At 38.6% G+C, this 21,545-nt stretch overlaps 1 protein-coding gene across 14 annotated transcripts in view; it reads left to right on the top strand.

Annotated features, from left to right (window-relative positions):
- Positions 1-21,545, top strand: part of FGFR2 (fibroblast growth factor receptor 2) — a 184,410-nt gene that overhangs the window by 135,961 nt on the left and 26,904 nt on the right. For 8 of the 14 annotated variants that reach the window (XM_070752590.1, XM_070752580.1, XM_070752584.1 and 5 more), the window contains 2 exons: positions 17,050-17,240; positions 18,604-18,748. In XM_070752590.1, the coding sequence (XP_070608691.1) occupies positions 17,050-17,240; positions 18,604-18,748 (336 nt within the window). Of the gene's footprint in view, positions 1-17,049; positions 17,241-18,603; positions 18,749-20,428; positions 20,574-21,545 lie in introns of all 14 variants that reach the window. The other 6 variants (XM_070752581.1, XM_070752586.1, XM_070752579.1 and 3 more) reach the window with 1 other exon arrangement.

Genomic DNA, 21,545 nt, shown 5'->3' on the forward strand with positions numbered 1-21,545 from the left:
GGCCTGCACGCCCTTTTATAGGTCTGGCAAGCCCCGCCCGGACACGTCAGCAATGAGGCCACCCTGGCCTGATTCTCGGCCAAAGTCTCGCAATCTCGCGAGACTTCAGCCGAGATCCAAGATGGCGGCTGCCATGTGTCCGGTGTCGTCCCGACCCTCCTGCAAAAGGCACTGGCGGGTAAGTCCGCCGGTGCTATTCTAAACATTCCCAATAGCTGGGTCTTCTAAACAAGCAGGTTGTGACATTGCTAGGAGAAACTTATTTTTTCTTTCCCAAGTTCCAGCTTTATCTGTGAGAAATTCGGTCTTTCATTTTACATTCCAGAGTACTAGTTCTGTTTTATCCTTTTTCAAAAACCTAATCCTTAAGTCACACTATTCATTGTTTTGTTTCACATTTTCTTCACCGAAGGGATGATTATTATTATTTTGCTCCCTCAGAAGTTCTAATACTTTGGATTTGCCTGTGCCACATTAGGGACCTCATTGATTAACTTGAAGATTAGTAGGATAGACGTTACAATCTTTACCACCACCACCCCAACCAGAAACACATTTTCTCCTCTAGGGAAGCTGATGGAATGCATACCACATCACTATAACAATAGCTTTGGTATTGGGTTCTTTCCCACTTCACAAAGGGCAGACTGGTATTAAAACCAACAGCCAGCGATGACAAGCAAGCACTTTAAAACAAGAACATTTATATCATCTTCTGCCAGTTTCTCACTGGCTGGTGATGAATTCTATTTCTTAAACCTCTTTAATGCGCTCACTAATAAAGAATGCATTTTCATGTTTATTTGATGAAATGCTGTTTAGAATATATTGTGGAAATTACTCTTTGCTTTACCAGCTTATAACAACTCTGTTTGAATAATAATGATTGGTGGGAGCTTTGTTTAAAGCATCATTTTTGCATTCAGGATTTGTCTTTAAAGGAATCTGAGTGGTGAAAAATCTAGTTAGCACCTTTTTTGATGGGTCAACATGTTTACTTCATACATTTCTGCTGGTTTTTGGAAATAGATAAAGAGCCGAGGTGGGGCAATGGTTAGAATACAGCAGTGCAAGCTACTTCAGCTAATTGCTAGCTGTAGTTCAGCAGTTCAAATCTCACCACCGGCTCAAGATTAACTCAGCCTTCCATCCTTCTGAGATGGGTAAAATGAGGATGCAGATTGTTGGGGGCAATAGGCTGATTCTGTAAACTGCCTAGAGAGGGCTGTAAAAGCACTATGAAGCGGTATATACAGTAAGCCTAATTGCTATTGCTATAGCGCTGGCTAGGTGACAAAGTAGATCAATCTTCTCAAATATGGTGCCTTTCAAATATGGTCCATTTAGCATAGCTTTTGGCCTTGTTTAAAAATTTGGAAAGCAAATTTGCAACATATGAGTTTTGTTCAATTCACGACTACAATTGAGACCTGAATTTTACCTGAATACCTCCGGGACCGTCTTCTGCCGCATGAATCCTAGCGGCCAATTAGGTCCCACAGAGTGGGCCTTCTCTGGGTCCTGTTGGCGGGGCCCAGGAGAAGAGCCATCTCTGTAGCGGCCCCAGCTCTCTGGAACCAACTTCCAGATGAGAACCGCCCCCATCCTCCTTGCCTTTCGTAAGTTGTTGAAAACTCACCTTTTCTGCCAGGCACGGGGAAATGACACCTCCCCTAACTACTGTTTTATGTATGGTTTGATTGGGTTGTGTGATTATTTTATTAATAAGGTTTTTTTAAAAAATTGTGTTTTAAGATATTAGATTTGTACTTTGTTATTATTTTGTGAGCCACCCCGAGTTCTCGGAGAGGGGCGGCATACAAATCTAATAAATAATAATAATAATAATAATAATTATTATTATTATTATTATTATTATTATTATTGTTATTGTTGTTGTTGTTGTTATTATTATTATTATTATTATTATTATTATTATTATTATTATTATTATTAATTGAGCACAGTGGTTAGTAAGAAAGATACCCACATGACTGCTTTGCTGAATGATCACAATCCTGGCTCCCTCTGTTGCAGTTGTTAATTGGCCATGCTGCTTATAAGCAGACTAAGAGAAAGAGCTGTCTGCCAAAGGAGGACAGGCAGTTCTCTTCTCTGCATAGAAGGGAAGTCCAGTAGCAAGTTGGAGAAAGAAAATGTAGATTTTTGTGGTCCAAGTTTTCTTTCTCCATTCCTAGGAGGAGCAGCCTTCCCCTCCATGCACGGAAGGAAAACTCAATGCTGTGCTGGAAAAAAAGAAGCTCAGATTTACATGACTTAACTTTTTTTTTCAAGCTCAGTGTAGAAGTTGCCCTTCTGTCTGTCTTTCATCATAACTTTTAACGGTTGCTAAACAACTGGCTGAAGTTGAAGATTATCTGGATTTTGCATTTGTGGAAATCTATTTCTAGGCAGATAGTAGCAGATAAAAACAATAAATACAAGAAAAGTGCCCATAAAGAGCACATACAGCATGTTTGATTTCTGAAAACCTTAGGTGCTTTAAGCCAGGGGTCCCCAAACTTGGCAACTTGAAGATTTGTGGACTTCAACTTCCAGAAGAAGCTATGCTGGCTGGAGAATTCTGGGAGTTAAAATCCATAAGTCTTCGAGTTGCCAAGTTTGAAGACCTCTGCTTTAAGCAGTAACAGCATGGTCTTTACTTATCTGCACAACCATGGTGTGATATGAGATCTCTTCATAGTTATGCTTTCCAAAATGTACAAAATTATACATTTTACTTCACATGAAACTGGAACAAAAAAACTTCAGAACTTGCACATCTAGAGCAATAACGGTCAAAGATAGGAACAGGCATGATAGTGACTAAAGATACAACCACAACACACAGTTGCTAGGTAAATTTCGCTTCCCTATTGACTTTGTTTATCAGAAGGTCGCAAAAGGTAAACCACATGTCCCTAGGACATTTGCAAATATCATAAATACAAGTCACTTTGTCAACCGTCTAAAGGTTGATCATGTGTCCATGCTGCAATGCTTCAATGGTTGCAAGTGTGAAAAATGGTCAGAGGTTTTTCAGTGTCATTGTAACTTCTAATGGACATTAAACGAGTGTTGTATTTTGAGGGCTATTGGAAATAATATGCCCACTGATAACTCATTTAGAACCTAAAGAAATCTGACATTTTGATTTTAATTTTAGAAAAGGCATGCTGAAAACCAAAACACCATCTTTTTAACATCACGTTTATTGTGACAGGATGTTTGGGCCCCAAAAAATCCCACTGGGATGTTAGAAAGTATACAGACAAGCTACTTTGTCTTCTGAAAAATGGATGTTTTGTCATTAGATATGCCCACTTTGGAAGCCATTTTAAGAATAACAACTCTCACATTGCAGCTACTCTGTATTTGCATCGATCATACGCTCTTAAAACTCTGGATGTAATTTTAACTACAACAGTTTCCTTGCCCTGATCAACTACAATCGAGTACAAGTGCACTAGAGTGCCTTCCGTCCCCTGTCCTATTGCTCTCCTATATCTCCTATACCTTTCTTCCATTCCTATATCTCTTCTTCTATTCTTTCATTGATATGTTCTATTAATATATCTTCTTTTCTATTCCTTCTTAGATATATTTTACTATGAGCATCTCCTCTATAACCTTCATCATGTATTTTATTATGTGTATATTTATATATATATACCCACTAAAACCCTCATTGTGTATTGGACAAAATAAATAAATAAATAAAAAACTACATTCTTGTAAAAAAGTAAGCACCATGGCTATCTTTAATTCAGTTAAATGATTAAATTAAATTAAATTGTAACAGCATATATACTAAGCAACTGAATCCAGTGAATTATATATTAAAATCGTTACGTCTTTTAATAAAGCATGTTGAAATCATAAAAGGATATCCAGAATTAGGTTTAGCAGAAACATTTACTTTCACTTTCTCTTTTTCATAACGAACTTGGACTAAAATGATAAGGATAACCTCTATTTAAAACTCCATTGCTTTACTAAATTGGAATTATCTATTTATTTGTTTTATTTTATTTTTATGCCACCCTTCTCCTTAGACTCAGGATTACGTTGTTATTAAAAGCTTTGCAGATACAGTGAGTGCTTATATAGAATATCTGTTGAACATTTGACTGAAGTACTAGCTCATAAACTTTCTGAACTCTAAAATAGTTGTTGTCAATCAGCTCCTGCCGACAATAATTTCTCATCAGTATTAAAATGAAGCTATAGTGTTTCACCATCCTTAAAGACTGTATCATAGTTGATTGCAAGAATTGTTTTATTAAAAAAATCCCGTACTTTTATTATAGGTGTCTTGCATTAGTCTGTGCTTCCAAAATGAGAATTGTTATAAGTCATGAATATATGTGACTTCAGTTTCAATCACTATTCAGTCATTCAATCAAAAATTTTTATGGATTCAGGTCAATAGCTGATGAAAATAAAACAATCTGATAGATTTAAAGGCAATAATTAAGATCATAGTTAACATAACTGTTTTGGGTGAGATCATCCAAGGGCATGGGATGAGTACACTGATGATACTCAGCTGTACATCTCCACCCCATGTCCACTCAGCGAAGCAGTGGAAGTAGTGTGCCAGTGTCTGGAGGCTGTCAGGGTCTGGATGGGTGCCAACAGACTCAGACTCAATCCAGACAAGACAGAGGACGGAGTGGCTGTGGGTTCTGCCTCCCAAGGACACATCCATCTGTCCATCCATCACCATGGGGGGGGGGAATTATTGACCCCCTCAGAGAGGGTTCGCAACTTGGGTGTCCTCCTCGATCCACAGCTGACATTAGAACACCATCTTTTGGCTGTGGTGAAGGGGATGTTTGCCCGGGTCCACCTGGTGCACCAGTTGCGGCCCTATTTGGACAGGGAGTCTTTGCTCATGATCACTCATGCCCTTATCACCTCGAGGTTCAACTACTGTAATGCTCTCTACATGGGGCTACCTTTGAAGAGTGTTCATAAATTTTAGCTCATCCAAAATGCAGCCGTGCGAGCAATTTTGGGCCTTCCGAGACATGTCCATATCTCGTCATCACTCCGCAGACAGCATTAGCTACCGATCTGTTTCCGGACACAATTCAAAGTGTTGGTTATGACCTATAAAGCCCTACATGGCATAGGATCAGACTGTCTCTGAGACCGCCTTCTGCCACACGAATCCCAGCAACTGGTGAGGTCCCACAGAGTTGGTCTCCTTAGGGTCTCATTGACCAAACAATGTCGGCTGGTGGGACCTTCTCTGGGGGGAGGGCGACCCTCTGGAATCAGCTCCCCCCAGAGATTCATACTGTCCCCAGCCTCCTTGTCTTCCAAAATTGTTTAAAAACTCATCTTTTTCGCCAGGCCTGGGGTTCCTTAGATCTTCCCCCCTGAACAATGAATGCTTTAGTTTGATATTGATAGTTTTTTAATTAGAATTTTAAGATTGTTTTTTAATTGGATTGTTATTATTGTTTCTTGTTTTTCTGTACATGCTGTGAGCCGCCCCGGGTTCTTGGAGAGGGGAGGCATACAAATTCAATTAAATCTAAATCTAAATTTTGTAAAGATGCAGATTCTTGAATCCTGCTAAGGGACCGCCTTCTGCCGCACGAATCCCAGCGACGGGTTAGGTCCCACAGAGTTGGCCTTCTCCGGGTCCCGTTGACTAAACAATGTCGTTTGGCAGGACCCAGGAGAAGAGCCTTCTCTGTGGTGGCCCTGACCCTCTGGAACCAGCTCCCCCCAGATATCAGAGTTGCCCCCACCCTCCTTGCCTTTCACAAGCTCCTTAAAACCCACCTCTGTCATCAGGCATGGGGGAATTGAAATTTTTCCTTCCCCCTTATAGAATTTATACATGGTATGCTTGTATGTATGATTAGTTCTTTAAATTGGGGTTTTTAAGATTATTTTTAATATTAGATTTGTTCACATTGTCTTTTTTATTGTTGTTAGCCGCCTCGAGTTTTCGGAGAGGGGCGGCATACAAATCTAATAAATACAAATACAAATTATACAAGTGATGAAACTGAATTGAACTGCTCAGCAGTTTCTTCTGTTGACATTGTTATCCTGGATGAAGTTGAATAGTATTTTTACAAGAGATTGTCATACTTAATTTTTTAATATAGCCATTATTTTTTACATTATTTACATCATTTTTTACATTCTATTTGATGATAAATACATTTGCTAGTTGAAAAAAATATTGAGTAGTGAGGATATTGGTTGGCTATTAACTATATAGCTACATTATTTTTTACATTCTATTTGATGATAAATAACTTGGAGTCTAATATGACGTTCTTACTCACTTGGAAAAACCAAATAGAAAAAGTGTTCTTGATGGAATTGTCCAATAGTCAAAAATACAATTAAAAGGCAGATTATGCTTTAAATGGGATGGGACAAAGGGTGGTCCTCCTGATGTTGTTGAATTCAGCTAGCCATTCAACTTGCCAGGTAATGAAAGCAGAATCGAAGGGCCACATATTAAGGCACCATTCATATACTGTGTATGGACATGAGACATTTATTGTTAGTATTTTTAGACCGCTGGGATTATTTTTTATTATCTTCTGTTTTTTATTATCTTCTGTTGTAAAATACCAAGTAGTTATTGTTACAAAAGCTGTCAGTCTTCACTCTGTGTGAACTGTATTTTTTTTCCAGATAAATAGCATACTAATTCATATATAACTCTAAATCAGTAAATAATTTTATTACCATAGCACTTGAGTAAGTCAACTAGGCATCTAATGAAGTGAGCTGTACTTCAACTAAAAATTATTACTTGGAAAAGGTACTAACTAGTTCTTTTAAAAAATTAATAAGCCAAATCATGCGTTGGGCATTAATTGTAATTTATTTAATAGATGTATGGTTAAGCAAACCACAATTTAGTGTCATGATTGACTCTATTCACCATATTTAATCTACCTTTTAAGTAATGTGGACAGAACAATTAATTATCAAAGACTTTACAGAGTTTAAGCTTCCTGTCGAAGAAATCATATGCCAGAAATGATGAAAAAGAGAGTTTTCCTTTTTCAATGAAAACTAATAAGCTCTCTATTAATTCTTGTCCAGTGTTTCTTCTATTAAAATTATGAGATAAGTCAATGCAAGGAAGTAGTCTTGGCTGCATATTTTAACTCAGCTTCTTTCTTTTGTTAATAAGGAGGTCTTTCAGTACATTGAAACTACAAATGTAAACAGTTGAGATCTTTTACTATTCCAGGAGTTTTGTAGACCTCAGTCTTTTCACAATATCTTGGCATACAAGATATTGCTGAAGTAACTTTGATCATTCTTTGTTGCCATCTAGAAAAGGTATCCAGTTGTTCAAATTTCAGATAGGTGTGCTTAATGTTGACATGATTCTTAAAATCTATTAACAAAAAGATTGCAGCTGTTCCTTGGTCTGCAATCTAGTAAGACTTTAGTTTCTATTTTCTTGTTGTAACAAGAAAACATTTTTTCTTGTTGAAAATTTTCTTAAATGTTATCACACTAAGTCATCCCAGTTATTTAAATAAATCTACTCCAAACATGACTAAGTGAGGGTTTAACTCAGCTGCCTAACTTAATACTAAAACAGGATACTGTTACATTTCAGATTATAGATCTTAAAAATTATATGGCTTTGTGGAAGTATAGTTATTGTCTGCTATTTAAAAGAAGATAAAATAACACTGGGCCTCTTCAGATGAAGCATTTAATTTAGAAAAGCTTCTTCATTTTGTTAAGTTAATAATAAAGCAGTCTTTAAAAAATAATTTGAACATTCTGTAGGCATTTATAGTTATTGACTTACTTCCTTGAACCAAAAAAACCCAGCCAATTTCAGCACAGTCTGATCCCTCCTGCAATTTGCCTTAGTGCAGCTTTAGTTTCACTTTCATTTTAGCATGTGGGCTTGCTAACAACTTCAATCAATCAGCAGAGTGTCAGGAGGCAGATAATCAGTGGCTTGTGCTAAACAGGCTCTGCTGCTGTTTGCTGCAAGGAAGTAAATTGCTGGTAGGCAGAGACCAAAGAGTGGGGGTGGATGGGTGGGGCTAAATTCTGTGTATAAGACACACCCAAGTTTTTACTCTCTTTTGGTGTGTGTGTGTGTGTGTGTGTGTGTGTGTAAAATACAGTAAACTGATTATATAGCAAATAACACTTCACCTTTAACATTTTGACTCATGATATGTTTCTCAGAATATGGATTGAAATATGATTTAAATTTTAATTTACTATACGATGCTATTTTTTGTGCAGATAAATCAAAAAGCTTCATTAGTTATACAATATTCATGTTGGAGATATTATGTAAAATTAAAGCCTGTCTTACTGATTTTACATTTAACATATTTTTACCATATCTTCTGATACAGCCCCAATCATATCTTATTAGCATAGATGTATTGCTTGTATTTGTTTAGTACCAAAGCAGCCTCTTATATATTTGAATTTATTTTAACATAGTACATGTTCATAATTCATTGTTAAATTTCTTTGTGTTAATGATACATAAAGATACAAGCATTTTGGATTATTGGCAAATATGCACTGCTACCAACTAAACCAAAGGTTTTGATCCTATGATCAATTTTAGGACTAGAAAAATATATATATACAGATGTTGGCATAGTCAGGAATCATCTAGTAATATGTAAAAGAAAATGTAAAATTTGATTCTAGTCATATAAAAATGATTATCCAGCATTGAAAAACTACCATCTTCCTTACTTAAACAGACCATTGATTCTATCACCATTTTTTAATATATGCCAGTTCTCATAAGTACCTCTACATTAATCAGTGAATGCTAGATTATATCCATAATTTAATTAGTAGTATGACATTTTAGTTTTTATATTGCATTTTGTTGTTACCCTTTTTCAAAACACCACCAAATATCCTTTCTTTATTAGAAGAGATGATGGTGGCATACGGTGCACAAAGGCAAAACTCTATGTCTTAACTAAAAAATGTGCTGGACGAGACTAGTCATGTAGCACACTAATGGCATAAAATTCAGACTTTTTTGCACTAAAATCAGGAATGTGTTGCTTATGTGTGAAAACTTTCCAAAACTCTGGGAAATCCAAGGAAGAAAGACACTTATGTGGGGACAAGTTAAGAAACTACCTGTACACATTGAAATAATGTGTGAAGTATTTGCCCGGCATACCGCTATCATAGAACTACCACAGATCTTTGCTATCTTTTTGAAATGCATGAGAAGATTGTGTGTGTGTGTGTGTGTTCACAGAGCTCCTTTGTGGATTTGGAGTCTTGCTCTGAAAGAGTCCCTTTTTACATTGAGAAATTCTCTTGTCTCTCCATCTTTTTCTAGTGTATCCTGAATGTTCAATTTACATAACCCATTCAATCCAAATGAATTGTATGTAGGAGTTGACCAGGCTGATCGCAAGTGAGGGACCAAATGTGTAATCAGTCTTCATGATCATAAAGGATCCAACTCCAGCCATCTTGAATTCTGTAGATAAGTTCATTTTATCTGCCACCAATTTGCATTTATTGTTAGTAGTTTGAATTCCCTGGACTCCGGATTTGCTGAGCGCGACATTGGATGAGGCCAAGTAGTTTTGCTAGGAGCCCATCATTGTATGATATCCATGCTTTCATGGCATGTTGAGAATCATCTGAATATCTATGGTAATAACATCAAACATACTGATATCACTTTTATAACAAGTTATATCTAATTAGTGTTGATTGGTTTCATGTTGGTCATTATCATTTGTTGTCCTGTTACCATGTTGTCATGTGCTCTTAATGCTTGATGAAGCTAAATAAACTTATATATGGGAACATTATGCAGAAAACCTGATACCCCTTGTATTGTAGCACGTGAGCATGAAATATAGTCTAAAAGTTATTATTTTATCAGATCGGAGATATTTATTGTTAAATGACTATTTGGAAAAGCATAATAATTTATATGCAAAATTTCCCACCTTTTATAAACAAGATCCAAGTTCATAACTCTTATCCTTCTTTGGTTAGAAAAATAATAAACCTTCTTTAACAGCATTCCACCTTCCTGAAACTATTACAATGGTCTACAGCAGCGTTTCCCAACCGGTGTGCCGCGGCACACTAGTGTGCCGCGAGACACCGCCAGGTGTGCCGCGGCTCCTGCCCGATGCCGCGGTTTCTGGCGCTCTCCTGCTGGGCCCCAAAGAAGGAAGGCAGGAAGAAGGAGAGCTTCATTCTTCACGCCTTTTTCCCGCCTTCCTTCTTTGGGGCCCAGCAGGAGAGCGCCAGAAACCGCGGCATCGAGCAGGAACCGGGAGGTCGGAGGCACCGGCACGGCAGCGCCCCACCCAGCTGGAGTTTCCCTGTCGTCGTCGGCACACCTGGCCGTGTCGTCGACGGCAAGTGTCCTTTGGGGCCCGGCGGGAGGGCACTGGCGGTGGGAGCGGGGGGGCGCTGCAGCGGCGCAGGCAGTCGCGGGGAGATGGCGGGGGGCTGGGGGTGGCTGCAGCGGCCCCAGGCACCGTTCCCTGTAGGCTTTTCCAGGGGCGCGCAGGGAGCCACGGCCACCCGCCCGCCTGCCAGATTTCCCTCCGCGCGGCTGGGGAGGTGGATTCGCCGCCCCCGCCAGCCCGATCTCCCTCCAGTGGCTGGTGACGCAGATCTACCACCCTCGCCAGCCTGATCTCCCTCTGTGGGGGGGGGTGGGGGGCGACGAACCGACGACCGGGGGCTGTCCGTCCATGTTGGGTGGTGCAGGGCAGGCACAGGCAGCCCCAGGGGAGAACAAGGGAGGGAGAGAAAGGAAAGAGAGAGAAAGGGAGGGAGAGAAAATTGAATGAAGGAGGGAGAGAAAGAAAGAAAGAGTAAGAAGTAGAAAGGATAGAGAAAAAGGAAGAGAAAGGGAGGGGGAGAAAGGAAAGAGGGAGGAAGGGGGGAGAGAAAGAAGATATGAAGGAGGGAGAAAAAGAAAGAGAGATAGGAAGGAAAGAGGGAGAGAAAAGAATGAGAGAGAAAGGGAGGGAGAGAAAGGGAATGAAAGGGGGAATGAAAGGGGAGAAGGGGTGAGAGATAGAAAGGATAGACAGAAAGGGAGAGAAAGGAAAGAGAGAAAGGGAGGGAGAGGAAGGAAAGAGAGATGAGAGAGGAAGGAGGAGACAGAAAGAGAGGAAGGAAGGAAGAGAGAAAGAAAGAGGGATGGAGAGAGAAAGGAAGGAAGAGAGAGAAAGAGGGAGGGAGAGAGAAATAGAGCGAAAGGGAGGAAGAGAGATTTTTTTTGTCCAAACTTTTTTTAGCGCCCCCCCCTCCATGTTCCCCAGGATTTTGAAAATATGAAAAATGTGCCGCGGCTCCAAAAAGGTTGGGAAACACTGGTCTACAGTACAAAAATGAAACCTTCGAGAGCCTTATTTAAAGTGTTAATAGAAAGTCAGGAAGCCTCATGTTTCATTTATCCGAATCAGGATTTGATTCTTTTAGCGACCTTTCTTCATTCCCTTATATAAAGAAGAACAATAAAGAAGGGTGAGGAATCTCCCCATATCTTAAGGATACACTCCTCAACCTTTATATTAAGTCTTAACTTTTAGTTCCATATACCAATGCAACTGAAATATTATAGCTGATCTAATGTTGAGTTCTTTGAAACTAAACTGTTTAATCACAGAAATATTGGCTAAAAGTGAACATAAATATTTTATACATTATTTCCACCACTGTAAAAAATAGTAATGTATACCTTACACCGCAATTTCCACTCTGTTTTTATACCATCTACTTCTACAGCTGATGAAACAGAACATTAGAAAGGTAAAACATGAAACATAAGAGCAAAATTTGGAAGGATGCCGTTTTATTTCTGGTATTTATTCAAAGCCAACAGTGGAAGTAGATCTAGGAACTCTTCACGTGGATCATTTCATGCAGAAATCGTGTGATTTGACTCCTGTTTTGGACCTAGAAGGAGTTTTCATTTAGCATCTGCCAATTTTGGGATCATTCACAGTCCTTTGCAATATGAAAAAAAGTAACTATATGACTAGTCCTTGCATTTATAATCTTTGCAGGCCTGAAGTAAAATCCTAAGCTCAGCCCAGAGTTACTAGTGACCGCTTTGCTTATCGATCAAATGCCAGTCTCAATTATGGTTGCTAAATTAGTTGTTTCCTCACTGGTCTCCAGTTTGCTCGCTCATCCTTAAATGGTTTTGATTTTATCTATTTCTCCCCCCCCCCAATGCCCACCCCAATTGTATTCTCAGGATATTATTGAACCTGTTTTGTGATTTAGGACAGCATGCTGATAGGTGGATATATATATTTAAAATACATTAAGAAAGACAAAAATGTTGCAAATAAGAATGGGATGTTTTGTGCAACATCTTTTAATGCTTCTTTAGTCCTCTCTCTAAACAAATACAGTGGTACCTCATCTTACGAACGCCTCTTCTAACGAACTTTTCAAGATACGAACCCGGTGTTTAAGATTTTTTTGCCTCTTCTTCTGAACTATTTTCACCTTACGAACCCAAGCCGCTGCTGCTGGGATAAGGGGTTTCTTTTCCTCCCCTTTTTTGAAGAAAGAAAAGGGAGGGGCGGCTTGGAGAGGGAAAAGACTCCATTTAAATAACTAGGAGAACAGGGTGTTTGCAAGCACTGAAAGGGTGTCTTTTGAAGAAAGAAAAGGGAGGGGCGGCTTGGAGGGGGAAAAGACTCCATTTAAATAACTAGGAGAACAGCGTGTTTGCAAGCACTGAAAGGGTGTCTTTTGAAGAAAGAAAAGGGAGGGATGCCCCCCTTGCCTTTCTTCCTTCCCACTCACCCTTTAGCCTAGCCTTGCTTCTTCCACCCGCCCCTTTAGCTGCTCCTCCCTGCCCTCTGTTCGCCTCCCTTCTAAAGTTTGGGATTTTCCTGAAGGATTTGCACGCATTATTTGCTCTTTTACATTGATTCCTATGGGAAACATTGTTTCATCTTACGAACTTTTCACCTTACGAACCTCCTGGAACCAATTAAGTTCATATCATGAGGTACCACTGTACAGAGAATTTGACCTGGAAATACCTGCTGAAAGCCAACAGATACAAAATGCATTACTACATTACATTTTTTATGTAATACATTATATACAAAACAGCATTTTTGTCTTCCATTCTCTGTTCCTATCTTCTTTCCAGTTGTATCTAAGATTTCACACTCATTGCTTATGGGCTTTAAGATTTGCCTTTGAGTCCTTTAGGGCAAAAACTGAGCTTAATTTTTAATGGAGATTCTTTCTAGTAGTCAGTGCTCGGCATGAAATTCTGCTTCCACGGAGTTAAGACCTAAGCACAATTACACATATAGCTGTGAAATCATTTAAAAACAAGCTTTGCCAGGAGCACAAGTAAAAGAAGACAGCTGCTTTGTACTGCAGTGCTATTGCTGTATCAGCAAATACATTCCCGGGAGGCATTCATGATGGGCCCGTCATATGAAAGATTTCATTGTATGGCAGTACTATTGCTTGCTATTTAAACTCGGGACTCTACTTTTGAGGGAACCCCTACAAAAGATTGTATAACATTTGGCATTTGGACACTGTTTAAATTGTTCTGTTAAATAGTTGTAGCATTAATAACTTAAATACAGTATTTTCATTTTTATAGATTGCCATAATCAGTTTTTTTAGAAAAAAAACTAGGAGACTTTCATTGGGAGTAAGAATGTTACAATTTCATCTTTATCATCTCAGTCCAAAGTTTTAAGGATAAGAAAGAAAAGAAAGAAAGAAAGAAAGAAAGAAAGAAATTTAGATTTTAAAAAGTCAGTTTGGTGTTCTCCCAAAAAAGTTTCTTGGAAAAACACCAACATATATCATGTTGTGACACTAGAAGATGGGTGTGAATAATCTATTCCTTTTACCCTGGGTACCCAGTCTTTGTAGCTCCAAACCACAGAATGATGTCATTTTGAAATTTGCAAAACCATATGTTGGCCTGATAATACCACAAAGAAGTAATAATAAGAATATTTATTGTTTGGAGTAATAGCACTCGGCCATGACTTAGAAGATTGTGTTATACAATAACTTAGGGCAATAAGTAATGACTTTTGTGCAGCTATCTTGCGAAAGCAGTCTAAGATTCTTAGAAAAGATTTTCCCCCTAAACTGATTATCTTTTAAATCATAAAGCATGGACTTTTACTGTTGAACATTTTGATCCTTGTTAAATTTTGTGCATATATATGCGTGTGTTTATAAAATATTTTGAAGCATTTCACAGCAGTTTTACAGTATTAAACTCAACTTTTGGATGAAAAAGTCAATGTATGCTTATAGCATTGACATTCTAATTTGTAATTAATATTGATAGAACATTTTTCTCTATTTTCAATCATCTAAATCAGGGGTCTCCAACCGCCGGTCCGCGGACCGGGACCGAGCCGTTGGGCGTTTTCAGCTGGTCCGCGGCGCCAGGGCCCCCTCGGCCTTTCCGCGCTGCCCACCGCCCGCCCGATTTGCCCCCTCTGCTCCTCTGCCACCTCCTGCCTTTCACCGCAGCTCCTCCCGCACCCGGAACGCACGCCCTGCCCGCCTCACATTTGCCGAGAGGACTTTCGCCCCGGGCTCTCAGCAAGGGGGCTGCATGAGAGGCGGGGCCGGCGGAAGGTGATATTCAATGTCGGGGGCACACGGGCGGTTTTGCGCGCGCTCCCTATCTCCCTGCTAGCCCACTCGGAATACTGTATTCAAAATAAGAAAAGCCTTCGCCGGCAAAGGCTTTTCTTATTTTGAATACGTATTCCGAGTGGGCTAGCAGGGAGATAGGGAGCCCGCGCAAAACCGCCCGTGCGCCCCCGACATTGAATATCACCTTCCGCCGGCCCCGCCTCTCATGCAAACCCCCTTGCTGAGAGCCCGGGGCGAAAGTCCTCTCGGCAAATGTGAGGCGGGCAGGGCGTGCGCGCGTCACCGCTGAGAAGAACGGAGAGAGAACGAGAGTGAGTGAAAGCAACAGACAGCAAGATAGAGAGAAAGTGAGAAAGAGAGAGTGAGAGAAAGGGGGGAGAGAAAGAGATAGCAAGAGAGAGAGAACAAGAGAGAGAAAGAGCGTGAGAAACAAAACAAGAGAGAAAGAGTGAGAGAGAGAGAAAGCAAAAGAGACAGAAAGAAAACAAGAGAGAGAAAGTGAGAAGAAGAGAGAGAAAGAGGGGGAGAGAGAGAGAAAGAGAGAGGGGGGAGAGAGAGAAAGAGAGGGAGAAAGAGAGGGAAAGGGGGGAGAGATAGCAAGAGAGGGAGAGAGAAAGAGAGAGGGAAAGGGGGAGAGAGGGGGGAGAGAAAGAGGAGATAAAGGAAGAGGAGAGAGAGAAAGGAAGAGAAAGAAAGAAAGAGGGATAGAAAGAGAGAGAGAGTGAGAGATGCTCAGTGAGCCTTTCTTTGAAGTTGCCTTTCTTTCTTTCTTTCTTTCTTTCTCTTTCTTTCTTTCTTTCTTTCTTGCTCTTTTTCTTTCTCTCTTTTACCTTTCCTTCCTCTATTTCTTTTCTTTCTCCTTCCTACCTTCTTCCCTCCCTCCCTCCAGTCCTTCCTCTCTTACTCTCCCCTTTCATAAGTTTCCTTGCTTCCTTCCTCTGTTCCTGTACCTTCCCTCTTTCCTTCTTTCTTCCTTCCTTCCTTTCCTCCCTTCCTTTCCTCCCTCCATTTCTTGCTTTCCTTTTCCTTCCTCCCTTCTTTCCTCCCTCATTCCCTTCTTTCACTCCTTCCTCTCTTACTCTCCCCTTTCACACCTTTCTTTGCTTCTTTGCACCCTTCTTCTGTTCCTGTACCTTCCCTCTTTCCTTCCTTCCTTCCCACCCTCCGTCCATTCATTCACCCATTCCTCTCTTGATCGCCCCTTTTACGGCGCCGCTGACAGCTAGCTCCCCCCCCCCCCACCGGGCCATGGAAAACTGGTCTAGCTGAAAGCCGGTCCCTGGTGCAAAAAAGGTTGGGGACCTCTGATCTAAATGATCTAAATATAAATTAAATAAATAAATAAATAAAATAAAGTAATGGAATGGAATGTAAATAATCTCCAATTAATATTTATAAACATCATTGTATTAAAATGATATGTTAAGGTTTATTAACTACATACTAACAAGAAATGGAAAAAAGAAGTTTTCCATAACCTGATCACTTTTTGATCTGAAACCGAAACATTTACTTACTTACTTACCTTGTTTGTTTCTTTGTCATTTGTTTGTTAGGATTTTTATGCTGCCCTTCTCCGCAGACTCAGGGCAGACTCAGAATTCATGGAGAATTCTGTGATGCAGAATTATTCCAGATTGAATAAAACTATCATGGACTTTACAGATAATTTTGTTTTGCTGTGATAGATTTGAAGTGATACTATGCTTGTCTACTTTGTACTCAGCAGAAACTTTGAGTCCTCGGAGAGGGGCGGCATACAAATCTAATTAATAATAATAATAATAATAATAATAATAATAATAATTATTATTATTATTATTATTATTATTATTATTATTATTAAATGATGGTCATCTTATTTTCCTTGAAACTATTAGCATATTAACATTAGTCTTCCTTCCTTCCTCCCTCCCTCCCTCCCTTTCTCCCTTCCACCCACTCACCCACCCACCCACCCATCCATCCATCATTCCGCATGTTGTATTGATACATTTGTGTCAATCTGTGTCAACTGTTGAACATAAAATGGGTTAAATGCTACTTAATCAGTGCACATTAAAACCTTCCATTTTTATTTAATAAGTGGTAAATACTGTACATCATCACTGGTAAAAAGCATTAAATCAAGTCTCAGTCACTAAAATGTTGTAATTTATGAGTTTTGCTCTATATTGCCTTGTGAAACTTCTTCCTTTGCTCCTTTCAGGATAATGTTTCAATAGTAGCCCAGCTGTAATTTTTAAACATCTTGAAAGTATAACTTTTGCTCTGTTTTGTTGTGATATTAAGGCAGCCTGTCTTGGTAACATTGATTAATTCTGCGTCTTTGTATGCTTATTTCTCTCTTTGGTATCTCCCCCCCACCCATCCCTTTCTTGATAGAGCGATCACCACACAGGCCTATCCTGCAAGCTGGTCTGCCAGCCAATACCTCTGCAGTTGTTGGAAGCGATGCTGAGTTTGTCTGCAAAGTCTACAGTGATGCCCAGCCACATATCCAATGGATAAAACATGTAGAAAAGAATGGAAGTAAATATGGAGCAGATGGACTACCACATTTGGAGGTTTTAAAGGTAAGTTTATTATTATTATTACGTATTATCATTAATGTACATTTTTGAGACAATAAGTAATCATTTTACAAATGTTACTGTGAAATGGAACTAAGGGATCAAATTCATTTGAATGAACTAGAACTTTTTCATTTTGCCTGTCCGTTATCTTTCGATGTCAGCTGGTGACTTGCAATATGGTCCACTCTTGACAGAAACAAAAGCAAACATTTGTTTGGCATGTTATCCTCTACACAATACTGTTTTTGAACCTCAGCAACTCTACGATGTATGGACAGGCATACTGGCTAGGGAATTCTGGGAGTTGAAGTCCACACAACTTAAAGTTGTCAAGGTTGAGAAACACTGCTCTAGAAATCCTTTTACAGTGTTCCCTCGATTTCCGCGGGGGATGCGTTCCAAGACCACCCGCAAAAGTCGAATTTCCGCGAAGTAGAGATGCGGACGTAAATACACCATTTTTGGCTATGGACAGTATCACAAGCTTTCCCTTAACACTTTCAACCCCTAAATTACCATTTCCCATTCCCTTAACAACCATTTACTCACCATTATTACTGGTACTCACCATTGAATAAGACACTTAGTGATCCTGATATTTATAAACATAATTATTTATTAACAATAATTATTTTTTGTGTTATTTATTTGCAAAAATTATTAGTTTGGCGATGACATATGACGTCATCGGGTGGGAAAAACCGTGGTATAGGAAAAAACCCACAAAGTATTTTTTAATTAATATTTTTTGAAAAACCGTGGTATAGGCTATTCGTGAAGTTCGAATCTGCGAAAATCGAGGGAACACTGTATTTACTAGGAAAATGATTTATTTTTCAGGTATCATTATTTATTAAGAGAATTGCCATATCCTTTTCTTAGTATCACAATTATTATTTTTTACGAAGAGTATACAAAACAAATAAAGAAAACTATACTCTGCCTTTAATATTCAATCCTAGGGTAACATTAAGTGGCCTTCTGAAATGGTCATATTTGCTGCCAAAGAATGTTGGCAGTGCTGGTTTTACCGAATATCAGAAATGCTGCAATGTCAAATTTTCACCACCCTGTTGTGAAACTTCTACTGGACAATGAACTTTAAGTTGGCAGCCACTGATTTCCTTACAAAATATTGTTCTGCTATGAAATAATAAGAGCCTAAGGAGTTGGCACCACTCAACAGTTGGTCTACTTAGGAGTTTTTCCATTCTATTCTTGATTTTTTAAAATAAAATAAGTATAATTTATCTAGTCATATGCTAATTGAAGACATCTTCAGTATTTTGGTGGTGGGACCATGGTGGTGTCTACATTTGGGGTGGCAGTTACATTGTTCTCCTGTGTTATTGGTCTATTTTAGCATTCGGGGATAAATAGCTCCAATGCTGAAGTGCTGAAACTGTACAATGTGACAGAGGAGGATGCTGGAGAATATATTTGTAAGGTCTCCAATTATATAGGGGAGGCCAACCAGTCTGCCTGGCTTGTGGTTCAGCCAGAGAAAGGTAAAAAAAATGTCTGTTAAAGAAAGCTGGATGTAGAAGCTCGAAAAAGTGGTGCTTTGGGATTCTGCAAGCAGCTTTTAGGATAACTCTATGATCTTGGTGCCTTTATAATCTTGTCTTGAAGATGCAACTGGTTTTACTCCAGTAGCCATGGAAAAATTCCCACAAACAGTATACATAACTTCTTAATTATCTGCTTCTTAAACCTTTTGTATTTTACTTCGAAACATTCAAATATATTTGTCTATATATATTTGTCTCAGCATACTCTGAAGGACTCTAACTTCTGACTTTACTTAGTTCCATTCTTTCACTGTGTCTAACCCACCCCTATATTTACTGAGACCAAATGTCCTTTATTTTAAAGGCACAGAACTTTGTTTCAGGAAAGTGCCCTTGATATTTCTTTAATAACTTAATTATTTATTTTCTTCGTTTTGCTCTTGAATTTTTTTTGGTAAGGCAACATTATAAACACAAACCTTTTTTATCTCTTTCATATTTCCCATTTTTTCAGGATTGTCCTTTCTCTTTTCCAAGAATATGTGATGACTATGCCTATACTATTAGTCACAACTAGTATTTGGGATAAACTTAAGGACTAAAGAGTAGTCCTGTGGGTAACATATACTAGACTTTTTTCCATGGTATCAGACCAAATCTGAATTTCTGTAGATTCAGTTCAGCATAAACTTATTTTCCTGGAAATCTAATTCTAACTATATTCTTTATTATCACATTATTTAAATATTTGAGCTCTACAAAGCTATATATTATCATGTGGCTCTTGTTAATAAAGTGGCAGATTTGGTAGCCATGTAAAAGCATCCTCCTCTGATGGTCAATGGACATGAATCCTCTATTGTTAATTCCATGATTCGTGTCCACAATAGAACAGTAAAGCTACCATGTCAATTGTTTTAGAACAGTTTAATTTGAGATTCTTTATTTTGCCCTTTGAGCAATCCTATTGTTTACCTTGAAACATTGGACAATAGAGTAGATTTAGAATGAAAAATGGCATTGTATCTCACTGTACTTGGTGTCCCTAGCAATAAGATCATTTCAGTGAGCACTGATTTGTACATGTTTACTATAATAGTGTCAACTCGTGAAACTTCCCTGACAAATAGTGAAGGTAGTCTAGGCACACCAAACAATCTTAGATTTGCTTCTCATCTCCATTTGACACATCGTTGTTCTGTTCTGTTATCTACTAGCATAACATTTAATGATTTTGTCTGAGAGGTTTTTAAAAAAAACAAGTTTGTCCTCTATCAGAATATAATGAACATACTTCTTTTTGATAACATTATGTCTTAGTTTTCAATTCTTCTTTCTATGTCTCTGATATTCCTCTTTAATTTTAAGAAGAATCTTTAAAAAAAATTTTTTTTCTTTTGTGCATTTTATACTTCTCATTTTTAAAAACTCAAAATGGTTTGTGGTCGAATATTTCCATGTTGGTTTGGTTGCATGCATAATTAGGTGATGAGTGTAGGTTTGGTGAAGGGTCTCTATGATTTATTCCTCTCTAAGGTGCGCTGGGATCTGTTGGTTAGCCTTTTGGTTGAGGATTTGTGGATGGGATCTCCCCATGGCGTTCCCGTGGTCTCATTTCCCATCCACAACAATTTCCTAAAATGTCTAGCTTTTCTCTTGCCTCCATTTTTTTCCTAGGCTGCCGGTGTTAACACCACGGACAAAGAAATTGAGGTTCTCTATATACGGAATGTAACTTTTGAGGATGCTGGGGAATATACATGCTTGGCGGGTAATTCTATTGGGATATCCTTTCATTCTGCATGGTTGACCGTCCTGCCAGGTATATACTGCTATCTTCCCATGGTTTTCTTCCTTTTCTTGCTTCATTTTTGATTGATACTATACAACACAGCTTCTGCTTCAACAAGAGCTTTTCAATTTCTTTCCCTCCAAAAATTCAATGACTGTCCAAAATTAATGAACTGGGATGGTTTTCAAATTCATTGGAATAATTCTAACTACTTTACCCCACTTCCACATTTTTTAAAAATGGAAGAATACTTTAAAGACAACCATAAACTTTTCCAGTTTAATGTTTTCTGGAAAGTTTAGATTTTAAAAGCAAGTTGGAGTGCGAATTTGGAGGAGCACTTTTGAAAAGCTACTAATGTCAATAAGGTGATATATATATATATATATATATATATATATATATCCATGAAAATTTGCTGTACAGAAGAGGGAATACAGAAGCGGTGTTTCTATAACTTTACAATCGATATGGTGTACTCTTTAAATGCTGCATGATCCAAGCAAATGGGCTACTACCGGTAGTCCTCAACTTAAGACCACAATTGAGCCCAAAATTTATGTTGTTAAGTGAAAAATTTAAATTTGTTCCATTTTATGACTTTTCTTGCCACATTTGTTAAGTGAATAATTGCAGTTGTTAAACAAGAAACATGGTTGTTAAATGAATCTGTGTACTCCATTGACTTCGCTTGTAAGAAGGTCATAAAACACCCCCTGAACACTGCAACTGTCATAAATATGAGTCAGTTGTTAAATATCTTAATATAAATGACCACATGGATGCTGCAAAGGTTGTGTGAAAAATGGTCATAAGTCACTCTTGTCAGTGCTGTTGTAACTTTGATTGGTCACTAAACGACCTGTTGTAAGTCGAGGACTATCTGTAATTTGCTTATTTGCAAAATGTGTCTTGTCTTGCTTGCAATGATGTTGCTTCTGTTTTTACCAGAAGTGCACAGTAATTTGCTTTTCTAGCGGAAAATGTCAATTAGAAAATAAT

This window comes from Erythrolamprus reginae, chromosome 5, assembly GCF_031021105.1.
Source record: "Erythrolamprus reginae isolate rEryReg1 chromosome 5, rEryReg1.hap1, whole genome shotgun sequence".
NCBI lineage: Eukaryota > Metazoa > Chordata > Lepidosauria > Squamata > Dipsadidae > Erythrolamprus > Erythrolamprus reginae.